At 29.3% G+C, this 26432-nt stretch overlaps 1 protein-coding gene, 1 non-coding gene and 1 pseudogene across 2 annotated transcripts; all 3 read left to right on the forward strand.

Annotated features, from left to right (window-relative positions):
• The first annotated feature begins 581 nt into the window (after window positions 1-581).
• On the forward strand, window positions 582-654 carry TRNAK-CUU (transfer RNA lysine (anticodon CUU)). Its single transcript has one exon. It is a non-coding gene; the product is annotated as a tRNA-Lys (tRNA).
• Window positions 655-12519: 11865 nt separating this feature from the next.
• On the forward strand, window positions 12520-13976 carry LOC149515056 (putative methyltransferase PMT23; annotated as a pseudogene).
• Window positions 13977-14985: 1009 nt separating this feature from the next.
• LOC111294496 (uncharacterized) lies at window positions 14986-17362 on the forward strand. Its single transcript, XM_022887814.2, has 2 exons — window positions 14986-16120; window positions 16747-17362. The coding sequence occupies exons 1-2, from the start codon at window positions 15128-15130 to the stop codon at window positions 17191-17193; spliced, it is 1440 nt and encodes a 479-aa protein (XP_022743549.2). The 5' UTR covers window positions 14986-15127; the 3' UTR covers window positions 17194-17362.
• Window positions 17363-26432: the final 9070 nt, after the last annotated feature.

The raw sequence follows: 26432 nt of genomic DNA on the forward strand, positions 1-26432 counted from the left end.
AAGTGAGGAAGCAAAAATGAAGTTAGAAATAAGAATAAACCAAGGATGAGAATAAGCAAATATTAGTTATTCCAAGATGATTCACCTTTGAAATGAACCATGAAATCGCTCTAATACCATGAAAAAGAAGAAAATAATGAAAAATTTATTTTAATGACTTTTATATTACAATAAAGCTTAAAGCTTATTTATACATAGGTAAAATGTTACAAAATATAAAATACAATAAATAAAAATAATGACTAAATCAATTCCTATAATCAACTAAATCAATATCTAATATTATTTAAATCAATATCAAATCAATTTAGAATATTACTAAAATATTACTAAAATAATATCATCGATCTAGAATATTATTAAAATATTACTAGAATATCATTGATAGCATGTACTCTTGTCAACTTGAATCAGAGTTGTCAAATATGATAAATTTCTTCTCGGGATCGATCCTTTAAACATTTTTTTTTTTTGTAAAATAGAAAAGAATTTTTCAATTTTCATGCTTTGTTGCCTTCTATTTTTGAAATTTAAAATAAATTTATCTTGAAGTAATCGAGACAAAACATGACTGGCAACAAGCCTGTCTAGCTCGGTTGGTAGAGTGCCAGGCTCTTAATCTTGTGGTTATGGGTTTAAGCCCCACGATGGGCGTTTTCTTCTACTTTTCCTTGCTGTTTAATTCTTTTTAGGCCAAAAGTATTGTTTATAAGTTTCTGTTTCAATGGCCTATGAGCTAGGAGATGTTGACCTTGTTTAATGTTAGTACTACTTTTTATTTTTTAGTAAGATATTTGTTTTATTTTTTTTTATCTGTTTAACTTATTTTTATTAGGTTTTCCTTTACTTGCAAAGTTAACTCTAAATTAGATTAATCATTGAAAATTTGTAAAATAAGGTTTAAATTTTTATGTTTCTTTGTTTTGATAGTTTAATTTAGATATTGTAGTTTTGTTATGTGAATGAGAAAGTAATTTACAAAACTGAAAAAAGGAAAATTTTCTAAAAAATGTAATAAACTTCTACATGAAAAAATGTGAAATGTTCTTTCTAGAATCTAGAAAAGATTAAAAATCGTTAAAAGTTAGAACTAGATGCTTAACATAAATGAGTTTCTTTTGAGTATTTAATTTACTAAGGTAAGTTTCAAAGAGCTAAATGACTTGTAAAATTGGATTTTAATATAATTGTTTATGGTTTTTTGGATGGTGATGTGGGGGAGCTTAGCTGGAAGGTAACTAAAGGAAGGTAAGACCCATTCCAATGTTTAAGTCAGAAAGAGAAGGTAAAAGGTAATAAGGAAGGAGAAAGAGCTTAAAAGTTAAAAAAGAAGAGTTCAAATTAACACACTTGGGTCTTCTTTTACCTTTTATGTGATGCCTACTGATGTGATATGGCAAGTTGACATTTGATGGTCAGTGCATATGGGTAACTAAAAATGGCTAAGTGGCCTAGAACATACACGTATGATGTAGATGCTGGTCATATGCTGACTTGGTGACCATGGTGGTCAATATGGTTGACTTGGCAACTAAGGTTTAACAATGCTAATATTAAAAAGTTAGTTTTTTTTATGCTAATTTTGAAAATACTAAGCTTAAAGCAATGCTAAATTACTACTTTCATATCCCTAAGGAGTTAACTTTGAAAACTTAAAGTTTGATATTCGTTAGGAACAGATTTTGAGAAGCCAGGTGCTAAATGTTATAACATGAAAGACCTTTGTCATGTTTCTAATGTTGTTTTACTTGGCAAAATATGTGGGTGATATGACTTATTCTTGCTCATGTACAAATTTAATGTGATAACATTCCTCATCCTAAGCTTCTGAAAACCAAAAAAGAACAGAATTAGGTGTGTAAATCTAGTGATCATTTCGTTTTCCATGGAGTTGGTACTTAATTTAAGAATGAGGTTACTTACTAGCTATATTGATTTCTTATAAAAGGTATGAATTGGATTTTCTAATCCTTTTACAAATTAACACTTGATTAATGATTTGTTCATCCAATTTGATCTACACTTGCTTGAAGAGTAATATTGGTGTCGAGCTTCGATCTGAGGGTTTTCTTGTGAAAGTAAAAGAGAATGATGGTTAGAGGCAAAGACAGAGAGTGTTTTCTATATTTGCACTTTAACGCACAAGTCAATGAAGATCAGGTTGGGGAAAAAGTAATAAAGAATAAATGAGAGAAAAATGAATGGGATAAAATTGGCTTCATAGTGCTTGAGTCATATTTATAGGTAAGCTGAGGGGGACCATAAAAGGGATAATTAGGATAGAGCCAAGCTGAGGTGGCATTAACCATGTCAAGTTAGGTCAGTACATATGACAAAGATACTCTTGATTATCTGCTAAAGGTTTTGAGAGGGAAAAAGACCATTATACCCTTTTACCAGCAAATACCCCTAACACTCTATTCCCTCATTAGGTGATCTGAGTATTAGATCATCAAATTTATTATTGACATCCCTTGTGTAGGACAGATTGGCTACATGGTTCATCGAAGGCCAACTTTGCAGAAGGATGTCAATTTTGGATGATAACTAGTTTTGAGCCACGGTTTGACCTGACGATTATCTGATCTTACATGTAGGTTCTGGATTAAGTGCATAATCAATTTAAAAGTTGCCAAGGTGATAATTATCTAGGGTGATTCAAGATTAGTGCTAAAGTTCATCTAGCCGTGGTGAGACTTGTATTTTCTTTCAAAAATTTAGAATTAAACCTCTATTTTAGACTCTGAAAGTGAACAAAGCTCTTAGTTTATCCCTGATAGTTGTCTGATTTAGTCGATCCGATCTGAGGTTCATCCAATTAGGTCAATTTGACAGCATTAAATAAGAAAAAAAGTGATTTTAGCGAAAAAATTTAAAGCCGAATGACAAAAAAACATCTTTCAGCCTATGCTCCGACACATGACACGAAATATATTATCCATCTTATCTGTAGCGCGTCTATATAAAAGGCTGGTAGGGCTTTAAATTTTTTATCTTTTACTTTTTTTTGCTCTCTATCTGACTTTATTTTTTATCTTAACAGCTTTCTTACCTTCAAAGTTTTTTTTACATGCACTTCAGTACATATTTCTAACTATGTCCTCTAGTACGAGTTTTGAGAGGCTAAGAGTTATAGGATAAAACCAAGGGGAGGTCAACAATGACAGCAAGATGGCGATCTGATCCCTTATATTATTGGAGGTTGCAATTATGCAAAAATGACTTATCAGTTCAACCCAATGTTTAAGGAAAGGCAACAGCGCAATGAAGAGAATGCTTAGGCATGAGGTGAGCGAGTTTTGAGCATTGAAGAGTTATATGCTCAGATCAACTTCGAACTTCAACATTTACTTGCTTTCTCGTCTCTCAAGTTGGTCCATATTTTATGAAAGACTTTTCTTCCTCTTAGGTCATTCTCTCTTTTGAGGTTTAATCCTCTCCACCTTCTGCCACTTTTACTCTCCTCCTTCAATCAGTTTTTCTTGATCTCTCATCCTCTCTTGAAGGGTTTTTACCTCCTTTTTCTTTCTCTGAGATCGAGTTACTTTTATTCACTATCCTTCTTTTGGATTCCTCTCTCAACCAAGTGTCATATTCTTCTAACAAGAGGCTTTCAAGGAAGAACAAGAAGAAAAGAGTACCTTAACTGAAAAAAGTGATGATGAGAGAGAAAATCATGTGATGTAGGATGAACTTGCCAAGGTCTTTGTATATACTTTATGTGATCTCGGTGTGATCCCCATAAACATGATGAGCACGCTAAAAGGTAAGGTAAATCCAAAAGATTGTCCTAACATATGCTTGGCATATCATGTTTATGTTCTGGTTACCACTTTCTTTTTTCTTAGAGAGGGGTACAGCATAATAACATCAAACATTTCAAATCGAGTCATCAATAAACTAAAGCCACATCAGTTATACATATATTGAGATTTGTTCATGGCCGGTCTAAGGTTTTCATTTCATTTTTTATTCATTTTAATTTTTAATTTTTATCATTTAACCATCACTCAGCTCACCTCAAATTCTATTCAGTACATAGTAACTTTTATTATTCTTTGTTGAAAACTGAATATTCTTTCTTTTCTCCTTCTATTCAGGAAGTTCTTCTCTTGTAAAAACATCATAATGACAATAGTGATTTTATATCATAACTTGTGAAATAAAAAACTTCTCACCAATTACTCGAGCTCAACAAAGAATTAAAAACTACTCTTTTTATGCCTTAAGAAACAAAAGACAAATAAATATGGTGAGCTCAAGGTTAAGGCCTGAGAAATAAGGAGTACATCTGGTTCCTTTGCGGACATATTGATGGCCCTCTCTATCCCTAATCTATCAGATCAGGATAAAATTTTAGATTTAACATATTGGGGGAGCTCATAATCAATGCTCACGAATTGACCTCTTCAGATTTGATAAACAAGATAAAGTATTGGGGTAGATTTAAGGTAACCTTGTAGGGTATTATTTTAAGTTAATTTTTCATTTAATTGTTAGCTCAATTTTATAGAAATGGTTAATGGAGTGGACTTTAATGTCTCGCTACAACAACATATCCCAAGGCTAAAAAAAAGAAAAAAAATATCCAACTTGGGGCCCTATTTCGTAAGGGAGACAAGGTGGTCAGCACCTCTATGCCCGCACTTCCTCAAGTTGAAAGTTGAAAGCTAAGGCAAGTTAACACCTATCTTCCACATCGACATTAACACCACCCTCTTCCAACTAAAAGATCACAGGTCGAGAACCTTTTCTCTGCTCCTAAGAACCTCAAAGCTAAGGTGCTGAGGTCTAACTCAGAGAGAATATCCATGCTCTAACAGATGATCATATTTCTAACCTTGACATTACCAGAAGATTCTATAAGGTCGTAATTTTTCTTCTTGGTAAGTATATTTTAATCTCAACTTAATTTTTTGTTATTATTATTATTTTTATTTTTTTAAGTATAAGATCTTTCCACATAATCCAAAAGAAGTTCTCACTTCAGCCTATGGAGAACAGTAACTAGGCCATCCACCATACTTATCTTGCCATAGAGCATATGCTAAAGGTTGATAAAGATATATCTACCATTGTCGAAGAGCACAAAAAAAGCTTGAAGGCATTGGGCAATGTTAGGTTAAGTCTCAACGCATCCCATAAGAAGAAGGTTGAGCTGAAAAAAAAGGTAAATAAATTGACAGCGAAGCTCAAGGTTGTCTTGGTTGATAAAGCCTTAACCGAATCTATAAAGGAATAAACCAAGTTGAAACTTAATGATGATTAGGCTAAAATCATAAAGCTCAGGTCTAAGCTAGAAGCTCGGGACAAAAGAGAAAAAGAACTGTAGGTAAAAGTTATGAAAAAGTACAAAGTCTCCAATAAGTATCTCTGGATAAAGGTAGAGTTCTTAAAGAAGAATGTACTTGGTGACTTTCAATTAGTCAAGGTTAAGGTATAGTTCAAATTCTCCTTTTTCAACCTCAACCTTAACCTCTTTGATATTAACATAAATAAAATCAAATTGAAGCCTTATCGAAATTAGCCCGATGAGGATAAGAAAAAAGAAAAGAAAGATGAAGATAAGGCCTTGAAAAGTGAGCTAGAGACTACCTTAAGGATTAAAGAAGAAGATGTGAAGGTCATCGAATGTGAGGTTATCCTTCTTGCTATTGGTGATAAAAGTGCTCCCCCTACCGCTACTACTGTTAATGAATGAATTTTTTAATTTTTTATTTTCAACTTTGTAAATTTTTAACTTAAGGTAGGCTTTTTATAATGACCTCTAATACTTTAACCAATGTATTTCGTTAAAATAAAATAGAAAAAAAAATTTCAAGTTTCAGCTCAGATTTACTGTCATTTTTTCTTATTTGCACAAGTTTGAGAACGGTTAACCAATCTAAAAGCAGATAATATGATTGAAGACTTATGTAATTACTTAGATCATATGAACATAATTACAAGTTCTAGGTCAGATTTCTTCAAACCACTTAAACACAAGCTTACCAAAGATAATTTAATCCATGTGTTTGCATATAAAGCAATACAAAAGTAACCTCGATTTATACCAATCTGCTAGTAATAAACTTGATTTCCATTTCACATACTTGGGATGGCAGTGTCATTCATAAAATAATACAAATGTAAGCTCGATTTATACCAAGCTACTAACAATAAACCTTTAGGTTGTCTACATCCACGTCTTTGAGATGACATCACTATTTAGATCCTGTAATTTATAGGTTACATCGTGAATGACCTCCTTAACAATATATGATTTTTTCCACATCGAAACTGATTTGCCACCTCGGTCATCTACCTCTTAAGCTTTAGTGTTTCTAAGTACCAAGTCATTCTTCCTAATGTGCTTATGCTGGACTTTCTTTTTATAATAGTTGGCTACCTTTTGCTAGTGGGCTACGAACTGTGTTAGGGCTAGATCTCTTTGTTTTTCAGTGAGGTTAAGGTCAACCTTAATCACCCTTTCATTTTTTTCTTCCAACGCTAATTTAACTCTTAAGCTCAATAAGTTAATCTCAACCAATACTACAATCTTTATTTCAAATGCCAAGTAAAAGAGCATTTCACTAGTGGGCACTTTCGTGGTTATCCTTAATGCCCATAAAACTTTTGGTATCTTGTTGGCTCATTTCCCTTTTGCTACGTCAAGCTTCTTTTTCATAGCTTTTAATATTATCTTATTTGTAGCTTTGACCTGCCCATTAGACTGAAGGTGAGCAATTGACATAAGCTTAAGGTTGATGTGAAGATTTGAGCACCATTCTCTAAACCTTGAATTTTTGAATTGTTTGTCATCATCCGTTATTATAAACCGAGGTAATCTGAATCTGCAAACTATATTTTTCCACATGAATTTCTCAATTGTGCTTTTATGGTAATGGCTAAAACTTCAGCTTCTAACTATTTTATGAAGTAATCTATTGTCACTAAGATGAATCTCATCTAACCTATGGTTAGGGTGAATGATCTGAAGACATCTATTCTTCACTACATGAAAGGCTATAGGTTGATGATGAGAATGAGCTCAATTGAGAGGAAATGTTATACGTAGGTAAATATCTGACACTTGTCATATCTCTTCACTAGTTCAATCATATCCCTATTGATGGTAGGCCAATAATAACCCTATCTCTTTTATAAGCCAAAGGTCGTAGTTCAAAATGACTTTCATATATTTTTTTTGGATTTCATGCATGATGTACTCTACCTCTTCTTTGTCAACACATCTTAGGTAGAGTAGGCTAGGATTTTTTGTATAATTTTTTTTCGATTATTGTGTACCAAAAAACCTTTCTCATCAGTGCATTAGCCTAGACTCTTTCATTAGATAACACTCATATGGTCAAATATGCTTTAATTAAAGTCATTTAGGTTTTTTTCTCTATGACCTGACCCATAAGCTTATCCTCGATACTTTTATATGCTAGTTCTTCTATTAGAACTTGGTTGAACTTTTTATTGCTACTTTTAAAGCCAACTTAAATAGGAAGTTTGCTATTGAATTTTTGAATCTCGATATTTTTTTCACCTCAACTTTTTTAAAGTCAACTACCAAGGTTAGCGTCTTGTCAAGATACTTTCGAATTCCATCTTTTCAAGTTATGAACTCTCCATTTATCTAACCAACTATCAATTGAGAGTCGCTATAAGTAGTTATGTGTTAAATATTCAGCTCGGTTGTCAAATTAGGCTGACTATCAATGCCTCATATTCTGTTTCATCGTTAGATGCCTTAAACTTGAATCTCTAAATGTACAAGTACATAGCCCTTTCAGACTTATCAGAATAAGGTTGACTCCTCTACCTTAGCTTGTATCTGATCCATTGACATAGAGCCTTTAATCATTCTTATTCATGGTTTTCTTTTTTTTCTCAAACTATCTTTTCGATTGTAATAAAGTGTACTCTACGACGAAGTCTATCAGTACATGTGATTTTAATGCTGATTTGGGTGAAATGTATAAATTGAATTCGTTGAGCTTTATTGCGCATTTGATTAACCACTCTAACATTCAAGCTTCTGTCAAACTTATTTCAGGGATTAATCGGTCAAGACGTAGATCATGTGGGCTTGAAAGTATGATCTGAGTTTTCTGGCCAAGGTGACAATGGTGTAGCCTAATTTTTCTATGCTACTATAGTTAACTTCAGGCCCTGTCAATATTTTACTTACAAAATAGACTGATCATTATTTTTTTTTACCTAGACTGAATGACTGCCTTATCTATGTTAACTAAGTATAAATATAATGTTTCATCAGTCTTTAATTTAGATAGGACAAACAAGGAGGACAAGAACTCTTTGAGTTCATCAAAAGTTTTTTGCAATTGAGGAGTCCACTTGAAGTCAGAGACATTCATGAGAATTTTAAAGAATAGTAGACATCGTTCTACTATTTAGACATGAATCGACTAAATGCAGCTATTCTGCCTATTAACCTTTGTACTTCATTTATCAAGGTTGGTACTTTCATTTCTAGGATCGCTTAAACCTTTTTAGGGTTCATGTCTATTCTCTTTTAGTTGATTATGTAACCGAAGAACTTGCCTGATGTAATCCCAAATGTAAATTTACTCAGGTTAAGTCTTCTATTATACTTTTTCAAAGTGTCGAAGGTTTCTCTAAGGTTTTCTAAATGCTCGATCAAACTCTTACTCTTAACTATCATGTCATTTACATATACCTCTATATTGCAATCATCTGATCTTTAAATACCTTATGCACTAATCTTTAGTAGTCGCCCCTATATTTTCTAATCTGAAAGACGTGATCTTGTAACAATAAAGATCTTTATCAGTAATAAAAGCCATATTATCCTTATCTTTTCAATATTTTGATTTGATTGTAGCTAAAATAGGCATATATGAAGTTGATAAGGCCATGCTCGACACTATCATCTACTAGTTAATTAATGCTAGAGAGAAAAAAATTATCTTTTGGACAAGCTTTATTCAAGTCAGTAAAGTCCATACATATTTTTTATTTTTTATAATGCTTTTTGACCATGACCATGTTGGCTATCCACTCAGGGTAGTATACCTCCTTAATAAAGTCAGGTCATAATAATTTGTCAACTTCTTCCTTAATGGCCTGTTATTTTTTTAGGGCAAAAGTTTTTTTTTCTTTGTCAAACTGGTTTGACCTCGAGATTAATGTGTAGTATATGGACCATCACTTTAATATCAATTCTGGGTATATCGAATGGTGTCTAAGTAAATAGGTCAACATTATCTTTTATGAGTTGAATTAGTTAGTCTTTATGTTAGAGCTTCGCTCCTATCTGTATGTATTTTTTAAGAATGTTGTTTCAAAATAAGATTGTCATAAGGTCTTCAGCCAGCTCAGGTCAATTTGCATCCGAGATTATTTTTTGATCAATTATCTTTTTTTATTCAATTAGGTCATGATCTTTTCTTATGAAAATAGATCTCAATGTGATGGTTAGTATATTGAAGAACTTGTTAAACGTATTAGTAAAAATAAAGTATATTTTTCATTTCATGATATGTTTTGACAACGAGTTAGCTCAATCCAAGTAATATCAAACTATTCGCACTAGCTCGGTCATTTCTAATGTTGTCTTAAAAAATTCAAGAAAATAGCACAAAATTAAACTTTTTCAGAGCTTAAAAGCTCAAAATGGCTTAACAGTGCATTTTTCATAGATCAGTCTTACATTTTATGCTTTCGTTGGTGGTTTCTTGCTTTTTGTCAATTGCCTATGTTGGCTCTTCCTTACTTTCGACCTTGGTATCGATCAAGTTACCTATCTGCTTCCCAATCTTACTTTTCATTGTTATGACGCAACATTATCATACCATGGACTAGTCTTTTCAAACTTTTACAACCCTTCTAAATGTTGAGAATTTCACTATCAAATAGGTAAATCACATAATATACTGGCTAGGTTGACCTAATATCATGTTATAGGTAAATGAGACATCTACTACTATGAATTCTATGACCAAGGTGATAGTTTTCAGTTCAGTCCCTAAGGAGATCAAGAGCTTGATAGTTCTTCTTACAAGCACCTGTTCATTTTAAAATCCCACTAATGTGGTGGTGATCACTTCAATTGATTTTGGCCAATCTTTATTTTCTTCAAACAGTTAAAGTACATGATGTTGATTGAATTTTTTTTTTATCAAATAGGATTCTTTTGACCACATAGTTATATACTAAGACTGTGATCACTATGGTGTTATTATGTGGGTGTTGGATTTCTTTTAGATCTTCTGAGTTAAAATAGATCGACTTGTCTATCTAGTCTTTTTTTTAATCGAGGTGCCTACTGCCATTGTCATGCTCAGATTAAACTTTTTTTTCGTTAAGGTGGAGCTACCTTTTATGATCATGTTAATCACCCTAGCAATTAGCCTACTATTGTCAACATGGCCCTTTTCTTAATTTAGCTTTTCTCCATGAGCATCCCTTTTTTTTTACCCTGTTCTTCTATCCTTGCCTCGATGGGCATTATGTGGTCTTATCTATAGTCTTTTCTAATTGGTCTTGTCTTTTCTGTCTTACAAATCTCTTCAACTGGCCTCATTTTATTAGAGCTTCAATCTTATTTTTTCAATGGACACAATCTTCTGTATTATGGTTGATGTCTCTATAAAAGACATTTTTTTAAGATCCCTTTTTATGTTCTGTCTCAGTGGCTTAGGCCATCTGAGGTTAATATTTCTTTCAATTTACTTCAAAATCCTCTCACGAGAGGTATTCAGTGCAGTGTAGCTTTTTTCTCTACCAAAAATTCTAGCCTTATGTTGTCTCCCTATTAGGGAAAGATCGTAAAAATCTTTACTTTTTTTATGATCGAGAAAGAGGGATGAGCCTCTCTTCCCTCGAAGCAAAAAGGGAAGATGAACCTTTCTCACCTCAATTTATTTTTATTATAGCTTCAGTATTAATGTATTTCTCTGCTATTAGTAGGACATCAGCCAGAGTTTTAGGTAATTTTAATGACGATGTCAGCTTTAAGTGGTACTTCTTATCATTTAGCCCACTAGTTAGTGCGACAACAGTGGTTGTCTATTTCAGGTATTTAACGTGTAGAGCTTCTATGTTAAAATGTGTGACATAACTTTTCAAAGTTTCATTCCACCCCTGGTGAATTGACATCAAACTCAAGGTTATTTTCTTAGCTCTTTGGCTACTCACAAATCTAGACAATAATGAGTGGCTGAGGTCTTTGAATGTAGTGATCGACCTCGGCTCTAAACTGCTATACCAAGACTTAACTGCTTCTTTTAACATAATGGCTAGACCTTTGTACATTATAACCTCATATGCCTCTTGCATTATTATGTTAGTTTTATAAAGTTTCAAATGATCAAAGAAGTCAGAAATACCATTGTATGTCTCTAAGGTTGGCATTTTAAATCCTTTGGGAGGCATTACTCTGTCAATTTCTTCAGTAAAGGGTGAGGTTTTCAAGAACTTAAGCTCATCCTCAAATGCCACTATTTCATTTTCAACTCTTTCTTCATGGCTTGTATCCAAGTTTTCAAATCTTTGTTCGGTTAAAGTTCATGGTCAGTTTGTTTAGATTTTTGGGTTGTGGCATGTGTGGAATTGTGGCTGGGCTAGTGATGAGTTGGGTTTATGTGTTCTTCTTCTCTAAAAGGTAAAGAGGCTTCCACCTCTTCATAGGTTAATTGTCCAATAACAGCTTCTCAGCCATGTGTGATTAAGTCTGGCACTTTTGAGACTTATGGTGGGGTTATAGTTTGCAGCATTTGCTTGAAAGCTTGTATTTGTTTGTCAGGGCTTGAAATTGTTCCATGGTCAGTCCCGCCTGTGTATGAGATGTGAGGATAAAATGCTCGCTAAGGTGAGTTTTTGTTCTAATTAGGGAGGCTGCCTTTCCTTCCTCTTGGGTTCTTTTTCTTAGTGTCATTATTTTGTACTCAACTAATATGAAATATGCCCCTACCTAGTCCACCAAATGTTGGTGTCGAGCTCCAAGCTAAGAGTATTCCTATGAAAGCAAAAGAACAGGACAATTAGAGGCAAAGGCAGGGGGTGTTCCTTACATTTACACTTCAACTCTCAAATTAGTGAAGATTAGGTCGGGAAGAAAATAGGAAGGTAGGAAGGAAAGAGAAGTGAATGGAATGAATTTGGCTTTATGTTACCCAAGTCTTCATATTTATAAGTAAGCTGAGGAGGACCATAAGGGGACAATTAGGACAAGGCCAAGCTAAGGTGGCATTGACCATGTCAAGTCAAATTGACACAAATGATAAAGATACCCTTCATTGTCCATTGAAGGCTTTAAGAAAGAAAAAGATTACTATACCCTTTTGACCATCAAATGCCCTTAACAAGTGACCGTACAAATACTTGTGCTACTTTCTTCTAATCCTCATTTCCTTCTTTTCCTCTTTTTTTTTGTTTCCTCCAGACTTTACCAGCTATTAAACAGGGGAAGCACATTAGGGTTATGTTAAATGTTGGCTGTGGCGTTGCTGGCTTTGTGGTTATTTGCTGGACAAAGAAGTAATTGCCATGTCATTTGCCCCAAAGGGTTAACATGAAGCTCAGATACAGTTTGCTCTAGAGAGGGGAATTCCTGCTACACTTTCTGCATTTAGTACAGAAAATCTGACATTTCCAGACAATGCATATGATTTGATACATTGTGCATCCAATGAAGATGGGATGGTATCTCTTATTAATCTCTTTCAGCACATGTTGGACCATGTTGTTACATTTATTTTCATTATTTCAGTATTGGTTTTTCAGCATATCAGGGAAATATTTTGACACTTTTGTCCTGCTTTTGAATGCAAAATGCAGGTGGGAAACCATTATTGGAGCTGAACAAGATTCTTAGGCCAGGAGGCCAGGAGGATTCTTTATATGGTCTGCTACACCAGTTTCTCGAGATGATGAGAGAGATCGTATTGTTTGGAAGTGTGAGGATACCACTCTCGCTCTCTTGTCATGCGGGGAAGTACCAAATTGTTTTCCCTTCTTTGAACTTTCCTTGTTTGCTTGTTTTATCCCTGCCACAATTAGCCGCCCCATGTATTTCTTTTCACGATTTAATTAGTACGATCGGAATGTGCTAAGTTGGTCTGATATTCTGTAAGCCATGGTGGCTTTGGCAACATCCATGTGCTGGAAGAATTTGGCTAAAACTGTTGATTCATCTGGAATTGGGCTTGTAATATATCAAAAGCCCGCCTCATATTCCAGTTTGAGCAACGCAAAGAAAAACGTCCACCCTTCTCTGATCAGAAAGATAAGCAGAATGTCTCATGGTAATCTTGTAGAATGTATTATCTGCATTGTATATTGTGCACACTCAAAGACATGCTTGAACATGTGCACAGATACACTATATTAACTTCTACTTCTTATATCTAGGCAGAGACAGTGTAAACCAGAGACCTCTATCCTAAATTAATGTTGTCATATCTGGTGTTATCCTCTATTTTTGTTGAAATTGCTTCTGATGATGTTTATTGTCTGTAACAGGTATGAGCCTCTTGGTTATTGTTTTTCAGACTTCCAGTTGATTAAAAAGAATTGTATGAAATAATTATTTTTAGTCGACATATGTTTTTTTCATTCAAATCATGTTGCATACTTATATTAAAGAAAAAAATTATTTATTTATTACACATCATATATGATTTTGTTGAAATAAATACTTATCATTTAATTATCAATGTATAATAAACAATTAAAAATTTTAATACATAATTATGTGATATAATTTGAATAAAAATGACGAATTCTGATCTGGAATAAATGTTTCATTAAATTTTTTTTTTCGGTTGATAGCATGCTTAGCAGTAAGCCGCCACGCCTTCCATCTGAACCCGATGCTGAAGATATATTCAACGAGGACATCAAATATTGGGCAGCACTTGTATCAGGTGTATCTTGATGGTCTAGCTATAAACTGGGCAATGTTAAGAAATGTGATTGATTTGAATGCCGGTTATGGACGGTAATAAATATATTAAGTTGCTTAAATTTTTTTCTCTATCAAAAGCAAAAAATTGGTTGATATTTAATCTTGTGTTTCATTCTTGCATTGGGTTTCATTGCATGTCTGCTAGTTTTAGACATCTCTGTTGGTTTTTCTTGTTTACTTTCTTTCTAATCTCAAATGTATTAATCTTTAAATATAAATAATAACAATAAATTTGTTTGAATTTTAATATAATAAAAAATATGTTTCATGAAGCTAACATTCATGTTTCTCTTGATATATTTATCTATAACAGAAATCCTTTAGAAACGTTACATATTGTACCCGATTCAATTTTTTTATAAAATAAGTAATAATTTGAAAATAAATACATGTAATAAATTTTAAATTTTAAAATTATTAGATATTATTTGAAAGAATTATTATACAATGAATCAAAAGTTTTTTTTTTTCTTTTTGGGCCTAGACTTAAAAAAGTTCACCAATTCGATTATTCTCGAATATGAAATCAAATTACCATCAATTCAAAGGAAATGCCTCATATGCTAGTGTTTATTACATTATAAGCAAACATTCCCACATGATAGGAGATGATAGGGTTCCTGTATGGTTTAGTTTTTTTTTTTTTAATATTATATAATATTACAAACTTTTAAAATTCTATGAGAATGTCATTCGATTTTTTATATTATTTGAATTGAATTTTATTTTATTTGATTTAATTTATCAATTTTTTAATTTTTAATTTTTATTTTATATAAAATTTTAATATAAAATAATTATTTTTATTTTATAAAAATTTGAAATAATATAAAAAAAATAACAATAATAATATATAATTAAATTCTTTTTGTTCTTCACTTTTTGATTCGATTCGTTATTTACTCTAAATTTAATATATATATTTAATATTTTAATTTAATCTCAATTGAATAACTACGAATCAATTTTTTAGTTTTTTTAAAAGTTTTTTCACTCTTTCAAATGATGGATGCATAATAAAAATAGGAAATAAAAACTTTGTTTTGTATATAATATGTACCATATGGGCTATGGCGACAATAAATCCTGTGTCCCTACAAGATCACATGTAAGCTTTAATCCAAATAATTTCGAGCAGACACTTCTTCCATCAACAAAGAGTTTCATAGCAATTCACAAACCTTTGCAATGGAAAATTTGCTTGAAATTTCAGAGGCTGAAGTGCGCATAAACTTCATTCTCAACACCAAATGCCGTTGTAACCTGCTTTTAAGGTCCCTTTGCCCTTCTTCTCCAGTAGCTTTCAAAGTCCAAACTTCTTCTCCTCATAAATTTCTGGTTAACCCACCGAGTGGACTTGTTCCCCCTTCATCACAAGTCTCCCTGCAAATCATTCTTAAACCCCAGGACCAGATCCCACTCGCTTTTCCTCGCTCCCATTCCGACCGTTTCCTCATCAGAACCGCCAGGTTCGACCCCGACCCGGACGGGTCAACTCAATTCGACTCGGTCAACTCGTGGCTTTCAACTCGACCAACTCAGGCTATCAAGCTCAAGGTCGCCTATGTGGGGCCATTTCTTCTCCAACATGCTGTTAGTTGTGGGGATTTTGATGTTGTGAAGAACATGATCAAGCGCCAGAAATCGGTTTTTAATGATTTATCAGCTAAAGAAGCTGAGTCACTCCTCCGAGTCGCCACTCAGCTGGATGATAACTCGGAGGACATGGTGAATTTGCTGCTTGAGGCCGGTTTAAAGGTAGCCGCACGTGAAGAAGAAGAAAGTCCGAATGAAAATAATGTGGGCTATTATCAGGTGGATCCACGGTGGGAATCAAAAGGATGGAGTGAGTTACACGCGGCTGTCACATTCGATCGAACGGAAGAGCTGGTGGCCTTGTTAAGAAAGGGAAGACGTGAGCCGTTGGATTGCCGAGATAAGGAAGGGAGAACACCGTTGCATTTGGCGGCGGCTAAGGGAAACATCGAGTGTGCTAAACTGTTGGTAGAATCGGGTATGGATAAGAATGCAAAGAGCAATGATGGGAGGACTGCACTCTACAGAGCTGTAGTTAATGGCAACCGTCAGATGGTGAAAATGTTGATCGAGATGGACGCGGACCCCACAATCCCGGATGATCGTGGCCGCTCAGCTTTTGATGTTGCACGTGATAAGGGGCATGTAAGTAGTTGAGCTTTATAATTTGGGCATTCCAACCATCTTATAGAAATATGTTGATTGTTGGACCCAAAAATAAAAGAAAAGGCATGGTGACGGAAGGATTTTTTTTTTTTTTTGCTACTGTTAATCGTTTCTAATTAACCTGCAATCCCTAAATATTAATTTGAAATGCTTAATTATAGTGCCTAAAGTTGACCCAAAAAAATTATACCATCAAAAAAGTAATAAGATAAAACTTGTCATCGTATTACAAGTAAATATTGAATTTTATTGTTGTACATTAACTTCGTTGAATTTCTTTGATATGTTTTTAATTTTGTTTAATTTTAAACATAAAATAAAAAATTATGGAAATATATAAATTGCATTAATAAAACATTCCATAAAATACTCTAATTTGAATACTTTTTGTTCAAAGATCACCCAAATTGAAAATATAATGCCAAAATAGATTAACTTAATTTCTTGCGCATTTTGGAAATTCTATAACAAAGTAACTCTCTTCTTAATTTCTATGTTAAATATATTAAGTTTGATTGATGCAAAAGAAACAGAAGCTTAAGGGGAAAATTATGTTGTTTTTCCCATGGGCCACCTAAAAAGATCTGTTCCTTGTGATCATGTAGGAAGAGATGGTGGAGATTATGGAGCGTGGAAAGGAAGTATTGATGGCGGCAAGATGCGGAGACATGGGGCGATTACAATCACTCTTGCACAAAGGTGCTGCCATGAATTTTCAGGACCAATATGGTCTGACAGCCTTGCATGCAGCGGCCATAAAAGGTCACAAGGATGTGGTTTTGGTACTTCTGGAATTGGGGTCAGACTTGGAACGCCAGGACAATGAAGGCCACACGGCATTGCATTTGGCCGTGGAGGGTGGCCAGTTGGAGGTGGTTGAAGCATTGATCGATGCAGGAGCTAATGCTAATGCCCAGACCAAAACAGGGGTCACTCCTCTCTACATGGCTAAAACTATGGGTTACAATGATGTCTCACAGCTTCTTGTAAACAGGGGAACTTGCTCTTTTCTGCCTTCTGCCTCATTTTCTTCCTCAGTTCCATTGACATAACCTTGTTTGTGTTTTACAAACTCTTATTCACTCTCTTCAACTTACAACTTTTTTGAATTAGAACTAAATTGCAACAATTTATATGTTAGGTTCGTCTTTGAGTTATAAATGCCTCACTTGCTCGACTATTAAATGAAAATTCAGTTATCTATATATCATATTTGATCTAGGTGAGAGGGTTTTTTTTTATTATTATTTTAATGCAAGTAAACCCATTATAATCATTTTTCAATGCTTCTTATGAGTTTATATTTAATACAATATCAGAGTATAAATTTTATATATTAATAATAAATTAGATAAAATTATCTCATTAAAAGAGATAAATCAAATGATATAATAAGTTTTTTTTAAATATTAAAATTTTATATTTTTATTTTAAGAATTGATATTTGTTTATTAATAAAATAATATTATTTAATTTACTGATAGTATATATAATCTATATACTAATAGTATATTAAATATAAACTCACTTTTTATTTTCTAGTATTGATTATCATGCTTTAGTAAAATTTGAAAATTCTATAAACTAAGTTTATATTTTACGGTATTCTAATGTACCAAAATGAAAATATTGATTTGATTATTTAATTAATTTTTTTATTTTAAAGCTATAAATTTCCAACGAACTTAGAATATGAAGATAATTAAAAAAAAAAAAAAAAAAGCTAAAAGCAACAATGGTTAAGATAATTTTATTAAAGTAGTAAATAAAAGAAATACAGTAGCTAAATCAAATTACAAAAATTTATAAAATTCAAAGTTTTTTATAATACATGTATTTATTATAGAATAATAATATTAATGCCATCCTTTATATCATTTTGTTAGAAAATGATAATCACTTCAAAAAAAAAAAATGAAGTCACTTAATAGAACTTAATTTTTATTGATTTAATTTTAAGTTATTGAAGTATACATGTATTTATACTACTCAATATATAAATTTAAACTTTAAACATTAAACTCAAAAAACATTAATAACTTTGATCTGACATAAATTAGGTCATGACTAATTATATTCATACATAATTTTATTAACTAAATATATGAATATATAAAATAAATTCAAGTTTAATTTCTGACACTACAAGTGCAAATATTTTAAAATTTGTTAAAGATATTGCAGTATTTAGGCTTCATGGCACTCGACATTTTGCTGATAATACTATGTATCTGGTTATTTGTTTGAATTAGAACCTTCATATGTATACGTTTAATTAGTTTTTTCTTTTTTCTTTTTCTTTTATTGTTTATTATATTATAATTTTATTTTTTTAACAAATTTTTTTACTTATTTTGGATGAATAAATAACTTACTTATTTATAAATTTTTTTTTTTGAATATGTATTTGTTTTTTATTTTAAATATTATGTTTGTTTTTTTAAAAAACAGAAAATATTTTAAAAAACGAAATATTAGTTTGTTCTAAAAAAATAAAAATAATATAATAGCATAAAATAAGAAAAAAAATTTCAAAATTAACTCAATACTTTTTGAAATGTTTTACAGTGGATTGCAACAATATATTTACAGTCAACTTTTTAAAGTTAAATTCATAAACTCTTTCACTTCAAAATTTTCATACCCTACCCCCAACAGATTTTAACTCTATAGAATTATTGTTCAATATAATATTGTGTCTCAAATTATTAGTCTGTTATTGGTTTTCACATAATTTTAAAAAAAATTAATTTTAATATATAATATTAAATTTTTAATTTTTTATAAATTTAATATTTCATAATTTATAATATTGTAATATAAATGAAACATAAAAAAAAAAAAAACAATTTAGAATATGAAAAAAATTAAAAGTTTAAGTATTAAAAAAATATATTTTGTATTTATGACAATATTTAGGGGACGAAAAGAATAATTCTCTCTTATCACAAAAACTCACTTTTATTTATAATTGATCCAATGCACTAGAATTGACTGACAATTGATTCAATTTCAATAGAACATTTGGTTCAATCATAGTATCCCACCTCAAATTAGGGATATTAATTTTATTTATATTTAATAAAAATTTTGATTTTATTTATTAAAATGAGGATAGATATTAAATATTGGTGATGGAGACGATAATGATTATGGTTTTAAATTCTTTATTGAATAGGAGGACGGAGATGAATGATATAGTATTCACCTGTACTTATATTTGTATCTTATATATATTTATTTATATATATTTAGAAAATAAATTTTTTATTTAATGATATAAAATTTTATTTTAAATTAATTAGATCTAATATATTTTTATTTAAAAATATATATTTATTACAAAAAATTACATAAATATGTAAAACAAAAATAAAAAACTAAAAAATAATTTTTATTTTTTAAAAAATTTATGGGTACAAATATTACTTATATTCATTAAATTCCTAAAATAAAAATGAAAATAAATTTAAAATATTCATTAAATATTGGTACGAGAATAAAAATAATACAAAAAACTAAAGATGTAAATGAGAAATATTCTACTCAGTTTATATCCTTTTTATCTTAATTGCCCTTTTGTTTAGTGATGGCTTATTGAATTTTTTTAGTTAAAGCTAATTGAATATTTAACATATAAAAGGATAATATAATATTTAGTTTATGAACGTGAACAAAATATTTAATCTGATATTACATTAAAAAAATTAACGTGATGTTTAAACTTTAATTTCATATATTAATCTATCTCAACTCACAACACCATCAACCAAACTTTTTGATGAGTTTTAATCCATGAAGTCGTGACATGTGGCTGGAAACAACCACGTCATTCTTAATATCATTTCAACATGCAAACTAGTATGACACGAGATTAGGTTTAGTTAAGCAATATATATATATATATATATATATATATATATATATTTATATGTGTGTGTATGTGTTGTAAAATTAAAAGATTTTAAATTTATAAATCGATAAAACACAATTTATTAAGAGTCAATATCAATATATGACATGTGAGTTAACACAATAAAACACACAAACTTAAATGTTATTATTTTAGCTTCTGATGAAATTATACTTATTTTATATATTTTATTAATAATTTATAAAATTATATTATATTAAATAAATCTACTTATGAAACATTTAAAATATTAAGAAATAAATTTATAATCCTTTCACTTCGAATACAAAAATATGATATGTCATTTTTTATAAAAAAAAAAATCTTAAAAACTACAGCACTAGAAAATTTCCTACAAAAATAAAACTATTAAAATAAAAAAAAAAGTTGCCATTTGATCTAGTAATAATAAAAATAGTAGCTTTTTTTGGTAAAATTTTATATATTCTTATATATTTATAAATTTGAGTAATATGAAAAGGGTTAAAGTTTATAAAATAAAAAAAAAAAGTTTATTATTATATTCAAAGTTCAATGAATTTTTTTTATATATAATGCATTTTATACTTAAGTAATAGTTAATAATTTTAAAAATTATAATGAACCTTTTTTGGCTTGATTTGGCACAAAAAATAATGTCGTGAAATGACATATAAAGACTGTGGGTCATGCGTTGTATTGGACATAGTCTTAGTCTTTATAAGTTATGTTGACACGACACGTTAAATAATAATGTCATATCAACACAGTCTATTAATATATGAATTAATATTTAAATTAATTATATCGATTCAATACGATCTATTTGACACATCTAATTGAATCTCACATATTTTATTTTAAAAAATAAAATTTTATTTTATTAAAGTAAAAAGTAAAAAATTATAGTTTTGTTTATCTTTTTGTCATTCTCTTTCCTTTTTTTTTTTTAATTCTCTTTGAAACCTACACTGACGGTGGAATAATATGGTTATTATCTGACTAAATTAAAAAACAAAAAAAATTAAAGAGAACTTTTAAAAAATCATTTTGAATATGTGAATTGACGTGTGCAAGTTTTGTATATGTAATAAAAGAAGTAAGAGTGAGAAAATAAATAAATAAATAAATAATTGATTTAAAATTATAGTGCATGATTTGATTCCAATTGATTGGATTAAATTTGAATAATAAATATATATTAGGTTTGGATCGAATTTTAGATTAAGAAGTAAAAAATCAAATCAAACTCAATTATATATTTTTATTAATTTTTATATATTTTAAATTTTTATAAAATAAAAATAATTATTTTATATATAAATATGTTTTTAATTGTATTAAAATTATATTAAAATAATATATAAAAAATAAATTTAAAATATTGATGAACCAAAATAAATTGATAGAATTCGATTCAGATCAGATTAATTTTAAAAAAAAGTCAGTTTGAATTCGAATCAGATTTTAAAATTTTATAATACTATGCATTATCTAAAAAACCAAATCAAATCTAATCTAAACCGTAATCATCTCTAAAAAAAAAAAAAAAAAAACCTTACTCAAAACTTTTATCTTCTAAACAATGAAGAACCATTAAAATTTATAGATTGAATAATAAACTTTGAAATGTATCATAATATATATTTTGATATCACGATTTATAGATTTATATATTATTTCATGTTAATCAAATAATTAATTTAAATCTAATGACACGGTTGCTTTAATTTAAATATAATGAGTGTATTGTCTTTAACTTCCTAACCTAGTAATTAAAAAGAAATCTTAAAAGGACATTCGAAATGATGGTTTAAATCTTATCAGCTTTATCCTTTATCCCTTATTGTTAGAGACTTTTAAAGTAAAAAATGAGAAATAATCCCACATTAGAAAAGAAAAAATAAAGACAATATTTAAGTTTATTCAAAACAGAGAGATAAATCTATTCAAAACAAATAATTTTAATTGTTTAAAAATATATAGTTTTATCTATTCAAAATAAACAGTCATGTTTATAGGAAATAATACTTATCTATTTATAAAAAGCTCATCTAGTTTTCTGAAAATATATAGAAATAATTCTTAGAACTCTCATTTTTTCTTCAAACTCCATATTTCTTTTATAAAAATAATAATAATAAAAGGGTTGTAAGGAAAAGTTGAAAGTGTCAATTTTCTTTTAAAAATAAATAATTTCAAAATATATTTCAAAATAAATGATTTAAGAAAAAGTTGAAAGTATCAATTTTCTCTAAATAAAAATCTTTGCAATTTCAAAAAATGTATTTGGAAAAAAAGTTAAAAGTATCAATTTTTTCTAAAACAAAGGCATTAATTTTTTAAAAAAAAATAAAATAAGAAAAGAAATCTTAGAAAAAAGTTGAAATATTAATTTTTCTTTGAAAATTTTTAAATGTTAGATAATCTAACGATGGAGCCACTGTAAGAAAAATAATAGTTTTTTATATACTCTTGAAGTAAAATAATTTTTTTAATTTTCTACCAAAAGTATTGGAATCAATTAAAAATAATTTTTAATAATTAATTATCTAGTAAGATTTTTAAAGCTCAACAAATAACACGAAATCAAACTAGTACTATCCTTTAATGAACGTTATAGAGATGCTATAATCATACTCCTAGACCTAGTTCTGGTTTTATAGATATTAAATCTACTTTTTAAAGATACTTGAGTCAAACTTAATATTCCTCTTTAATATGTGATAGATTCAGTTAGGTGGTCAATCACACATAAATAAAAAAGATTGATGATGACTCTTTTAGTCAATATCTAGCTATAGGTTCATAGACCTAGGTGTTATGATAATGGCCTACACCAAATTCCCCAATTTATATATGATGTGATAGTGAAGCAACTCTAGCAAGGGTATATAGCCATGTCTATAATGAAAAGTTTAGACATATTGGATTAAGACATAGCTATGTTCGATAATTAATTTTAGATAGAGTGATCACTATAATTATGTGAGGTCAAGTGAAAACTTGGTAGATCCTTTAACCAAAAGTTTTGCTAGAGAATTAGTAAAAAAAACCTCAATAGGGATAAGGCACAAGCTCATTAAGTAAAATCACCCATGGTGGAAACTCGACTAAATGCTTGGTATAACGTCAAGTCTTGAGTTCAATGATACAAAATACATCATCTATATGTGACCGCTAGCACTATAATAATGTTTAATGCCATCACAGGTAAAATGCTAGGTATCCGTAATGGTAAAGAAAAGGATAAGTAATATACTCTTAATAAACCCATAACATAAATATGTTAGAGTGTTATAGTTACAAGAACACTTTTGATAGGAGCTAGCTATGTGAGTGTGAAGTGTGACCACTTCTAGAAGCTTAAGAGCTTGGCTCTAATAGCACTCATGAAAAGAGAATGCAGACACATGGCCATAAATGTATCACTGGATACCAAGCATTCATTAGGTGTTGACATCATTGTGTGAGACAAGTTTGGTTAACGAAATGGAATAACTAGTTCAAAGTATAGTCTACTAAGTGATTTCGGTTAACTTTAACTTGTTTTCACTAAGTGAATGTTTAAATTAGAATATACCTTCATTTATGCAATTGATTTCTAAAGTCATCATAAATCTAGATTATTTTGAAAATGATGGGGGATTGTTAGAGATTTTCAAAATAAAATATGAAAAATAATCCCACATTGGAAAAAAAATAAATAGTTAAGTTTGTTCAAAAAATAGAGAAAAGTCTATTCAAAATTAATAGTTTCAACTTTTCAAAACCAAACAATTTTTGTCTATTCAAAACAGATAGTCATGGCTGTAGGAAATGATACTTATTTGTTTATAAAAGGCTCCTCTAATTTTTTGAAAATATATAGAAACAATTCTTTAAACTCTCTCTCTTTTTTCAAACACCATATTTATTTTATAAAAGCTTTACTGCAAAAAACCTATATAGAAGTTCAGTGATCTTGTGATAAGTCGGTGATTGCTTGATGAATTGATTTCATCAGTGCAAAACATAATCGGTCACTGGATTTTATTGTATCTTTAAGGTTTATTGTCTTCAACCTTTTTTGTATATCTATTAGGTAAATAAAACGGTGTGGGCAAATAAAATCTTAAGGAAAGTAGCACTGTTACATGCCTTGGAGCCTTTCCTCATATTTTCATATTTATCAAAAGTAGTAATTCCAGTTTTTTAGTATTTGCTCTAACAATAAAAAGAAATATATAAGAAATGTTTCCTTTTTTTTTAATTTTTTAGGGACTAATTGGGATTTATATATTGAGTTCTTTCAAATGCACCATGATTTTTGCTTTTCATATCCTTACTTTTGTTTTCAAAATTTTTTATAAGTAAAATTATTTAATTACCATTCTTTTAAGTTTTCAAATATCTATATTTGATAAGTTTTATGATTTTTCATAAATCTATTTCAAAAATGTAATATAACTTATTGGAAATAAATTTTCAAAAAGTAATTATAACTTTTTGAAAATCCATTTTCTGTAAGGGAGCAAGTGAAATTTAAAAAAAAAAAATTTTATTAAAATATTTTATGAATTAGTGTAATGAATAAAGTTACTATTAAAAAAATCATAAACTTTAAAATTAATAAAAAAGTTAATTTTATTATTTTAATCTTAAAGAAAGAATAAAATCTTATGAAGCCCTAACTAAATTAAAGATAAAATAATAAATATAATTTTTTTTTTTATAAATTCTTTTTGTATTGATTATTAAAATTTTATAATAGGTAACTGAACTAAACTCATTGGAAACGTTTCTCCATCTACTTATCACGATGGACTTCTCCAATTAACATATTATATTTTTACAAAATTATATAATATTTAGTAGTAATAATATTACTTGTAAAGTTTTTAAAAATTTCAGCTCTTATATATTGTTAGACTTGATAGTTCTTTCATTACCTTTCGTAATATCAAGAAATAAAATATTTAATTAAAATTTCATAATATTTTATTCTTTCTTTAAGATCAAAATAGTTAAATTAAAATTTTTTTTATTAATTTTAAAATTTTTATTTTTTTCTAATAATAATTTTTTCATTGCACTAATTAATAATTTTTTTTTAATTTTTCTTAAAATTTTACACACTTTAATATCCATATCCAGTGAATTTTATAACTTTTCAAAAATATTTGAATAACTTCATTTAACAAAATTTAAAAAATAAAATAAAATGTGAAAAGTAAAAATATGATACGTTTAGGAACTCACTTGTGTATTTTGAGTGTTTGTCGGTGTAGGAATCCCAAAGGGAATAAAACTCCCAAGTCCTAGCCCACTTTAAATAAGAACTTGACCGTTTGAACAAACTGATAGGGCAACCCATACCTAGTAGGCCCATACTATTGGGCTATCAAAAATTGCAAAAATAAAGTGATTTAAAAAAAATTATTAGTATAATTTTTTTAATTCCATAAATATATTAAGTGGAACATATTTATTAAGTATATTTAAATATTTTATAAAAAAATGTTAATTAAAAAGGTAAGATATGTTAACGTCGAAATTAAAAAACTCGATTGATAATATATTAAATATATTTTTATATTTTTAAAAATTTATTTAATGCATTCCAATTAAAAACTCTATAAAATGGAATTTATATCTGAGGAAACAAAATACTTATAAAATTTTTTAAAAATAATAAATACTCTCATTTCCCATTTTCTTTATCTATTTTTTATATATTTCAAAATTATATTTTATTTTATTTTTTAAATATCTAAAACTCTTACTTTTTATATTTTAAAATTATTTTTATGTTTTTTTTAACTTTTTGAAATTAAAAATCAGGAAATCTTAATTTTATAAAAAAAATAATTTTAATATATTACATTTTAATATTAAATATATTAAAATTAAAAAATTTTTTAAAACCTCATGAAAATTAATACATAATAAATATTTTGGAACGAAGGAGTACAAACAACTGAGACAGAGTAGAGTAGTAATGGGTCAGAAACGCACCGTTTAACTGGCCATTCTATTTTATTTTCCCTTTCTCCAATCAGTTTTTGAGTATTAGCCAAAGAAAAAAAAAAAAGAATCTGTTTTTGGTAGGTAGAAAAAGTAGCACCAAAAATTTTCATGCACTCATTTGTAACTTTAAAAACTGCTCTAACACTCATTGCATCATTTGCATGCAATAGCGACCCGCGCAAATCGGTTCTCTGCAATGGCGTCTTTATATTCAGCTGCGCACAAATGAAAATAACAATTTCTTTTTAGCTCTCACCCAAACCAAAAGAAAAGCTCTCTTCCATTCTCAAAAAATACATTAACAAAGCTCTGCTTCTTTCTTTTCTCAGTTTTAATTTCTTTTCAAGTTTTAAAAAACCGAAAAACAAAAAGAAAAACAAAATGTTTTAT

Source organism: Durio zibethinus, chromosome 14 (assembly GCF_047325235.1).
Source record: "Durio zibethinus cultivar Kanyao isolate XHJ-2024 chromosome 14, ASM4732523v1, whole genome shotgun sequence".
NCBI lineage: Eukaryota > Viridiplantae > Streptophyta > Magnoliopsida > Malvales > Malvaceae > Durio > Durio zibethinus.

Coding starts and splice junctions, on each gene's coding strand:
- LOC111294496 (XM_022887814.2), top strand. CDS start 15,128: ATGGAAAATTTGCTTGAAATTTCAGAGGCTGAAGTGCGCATAAACTTC. Junction 16,121..16,746: donor TTGCACGTGATAAGGGGCAT/GTAAGTAGTTGA, acceptor GTGATCATGTAG/GAAGAGATGGTGGAGATTAT.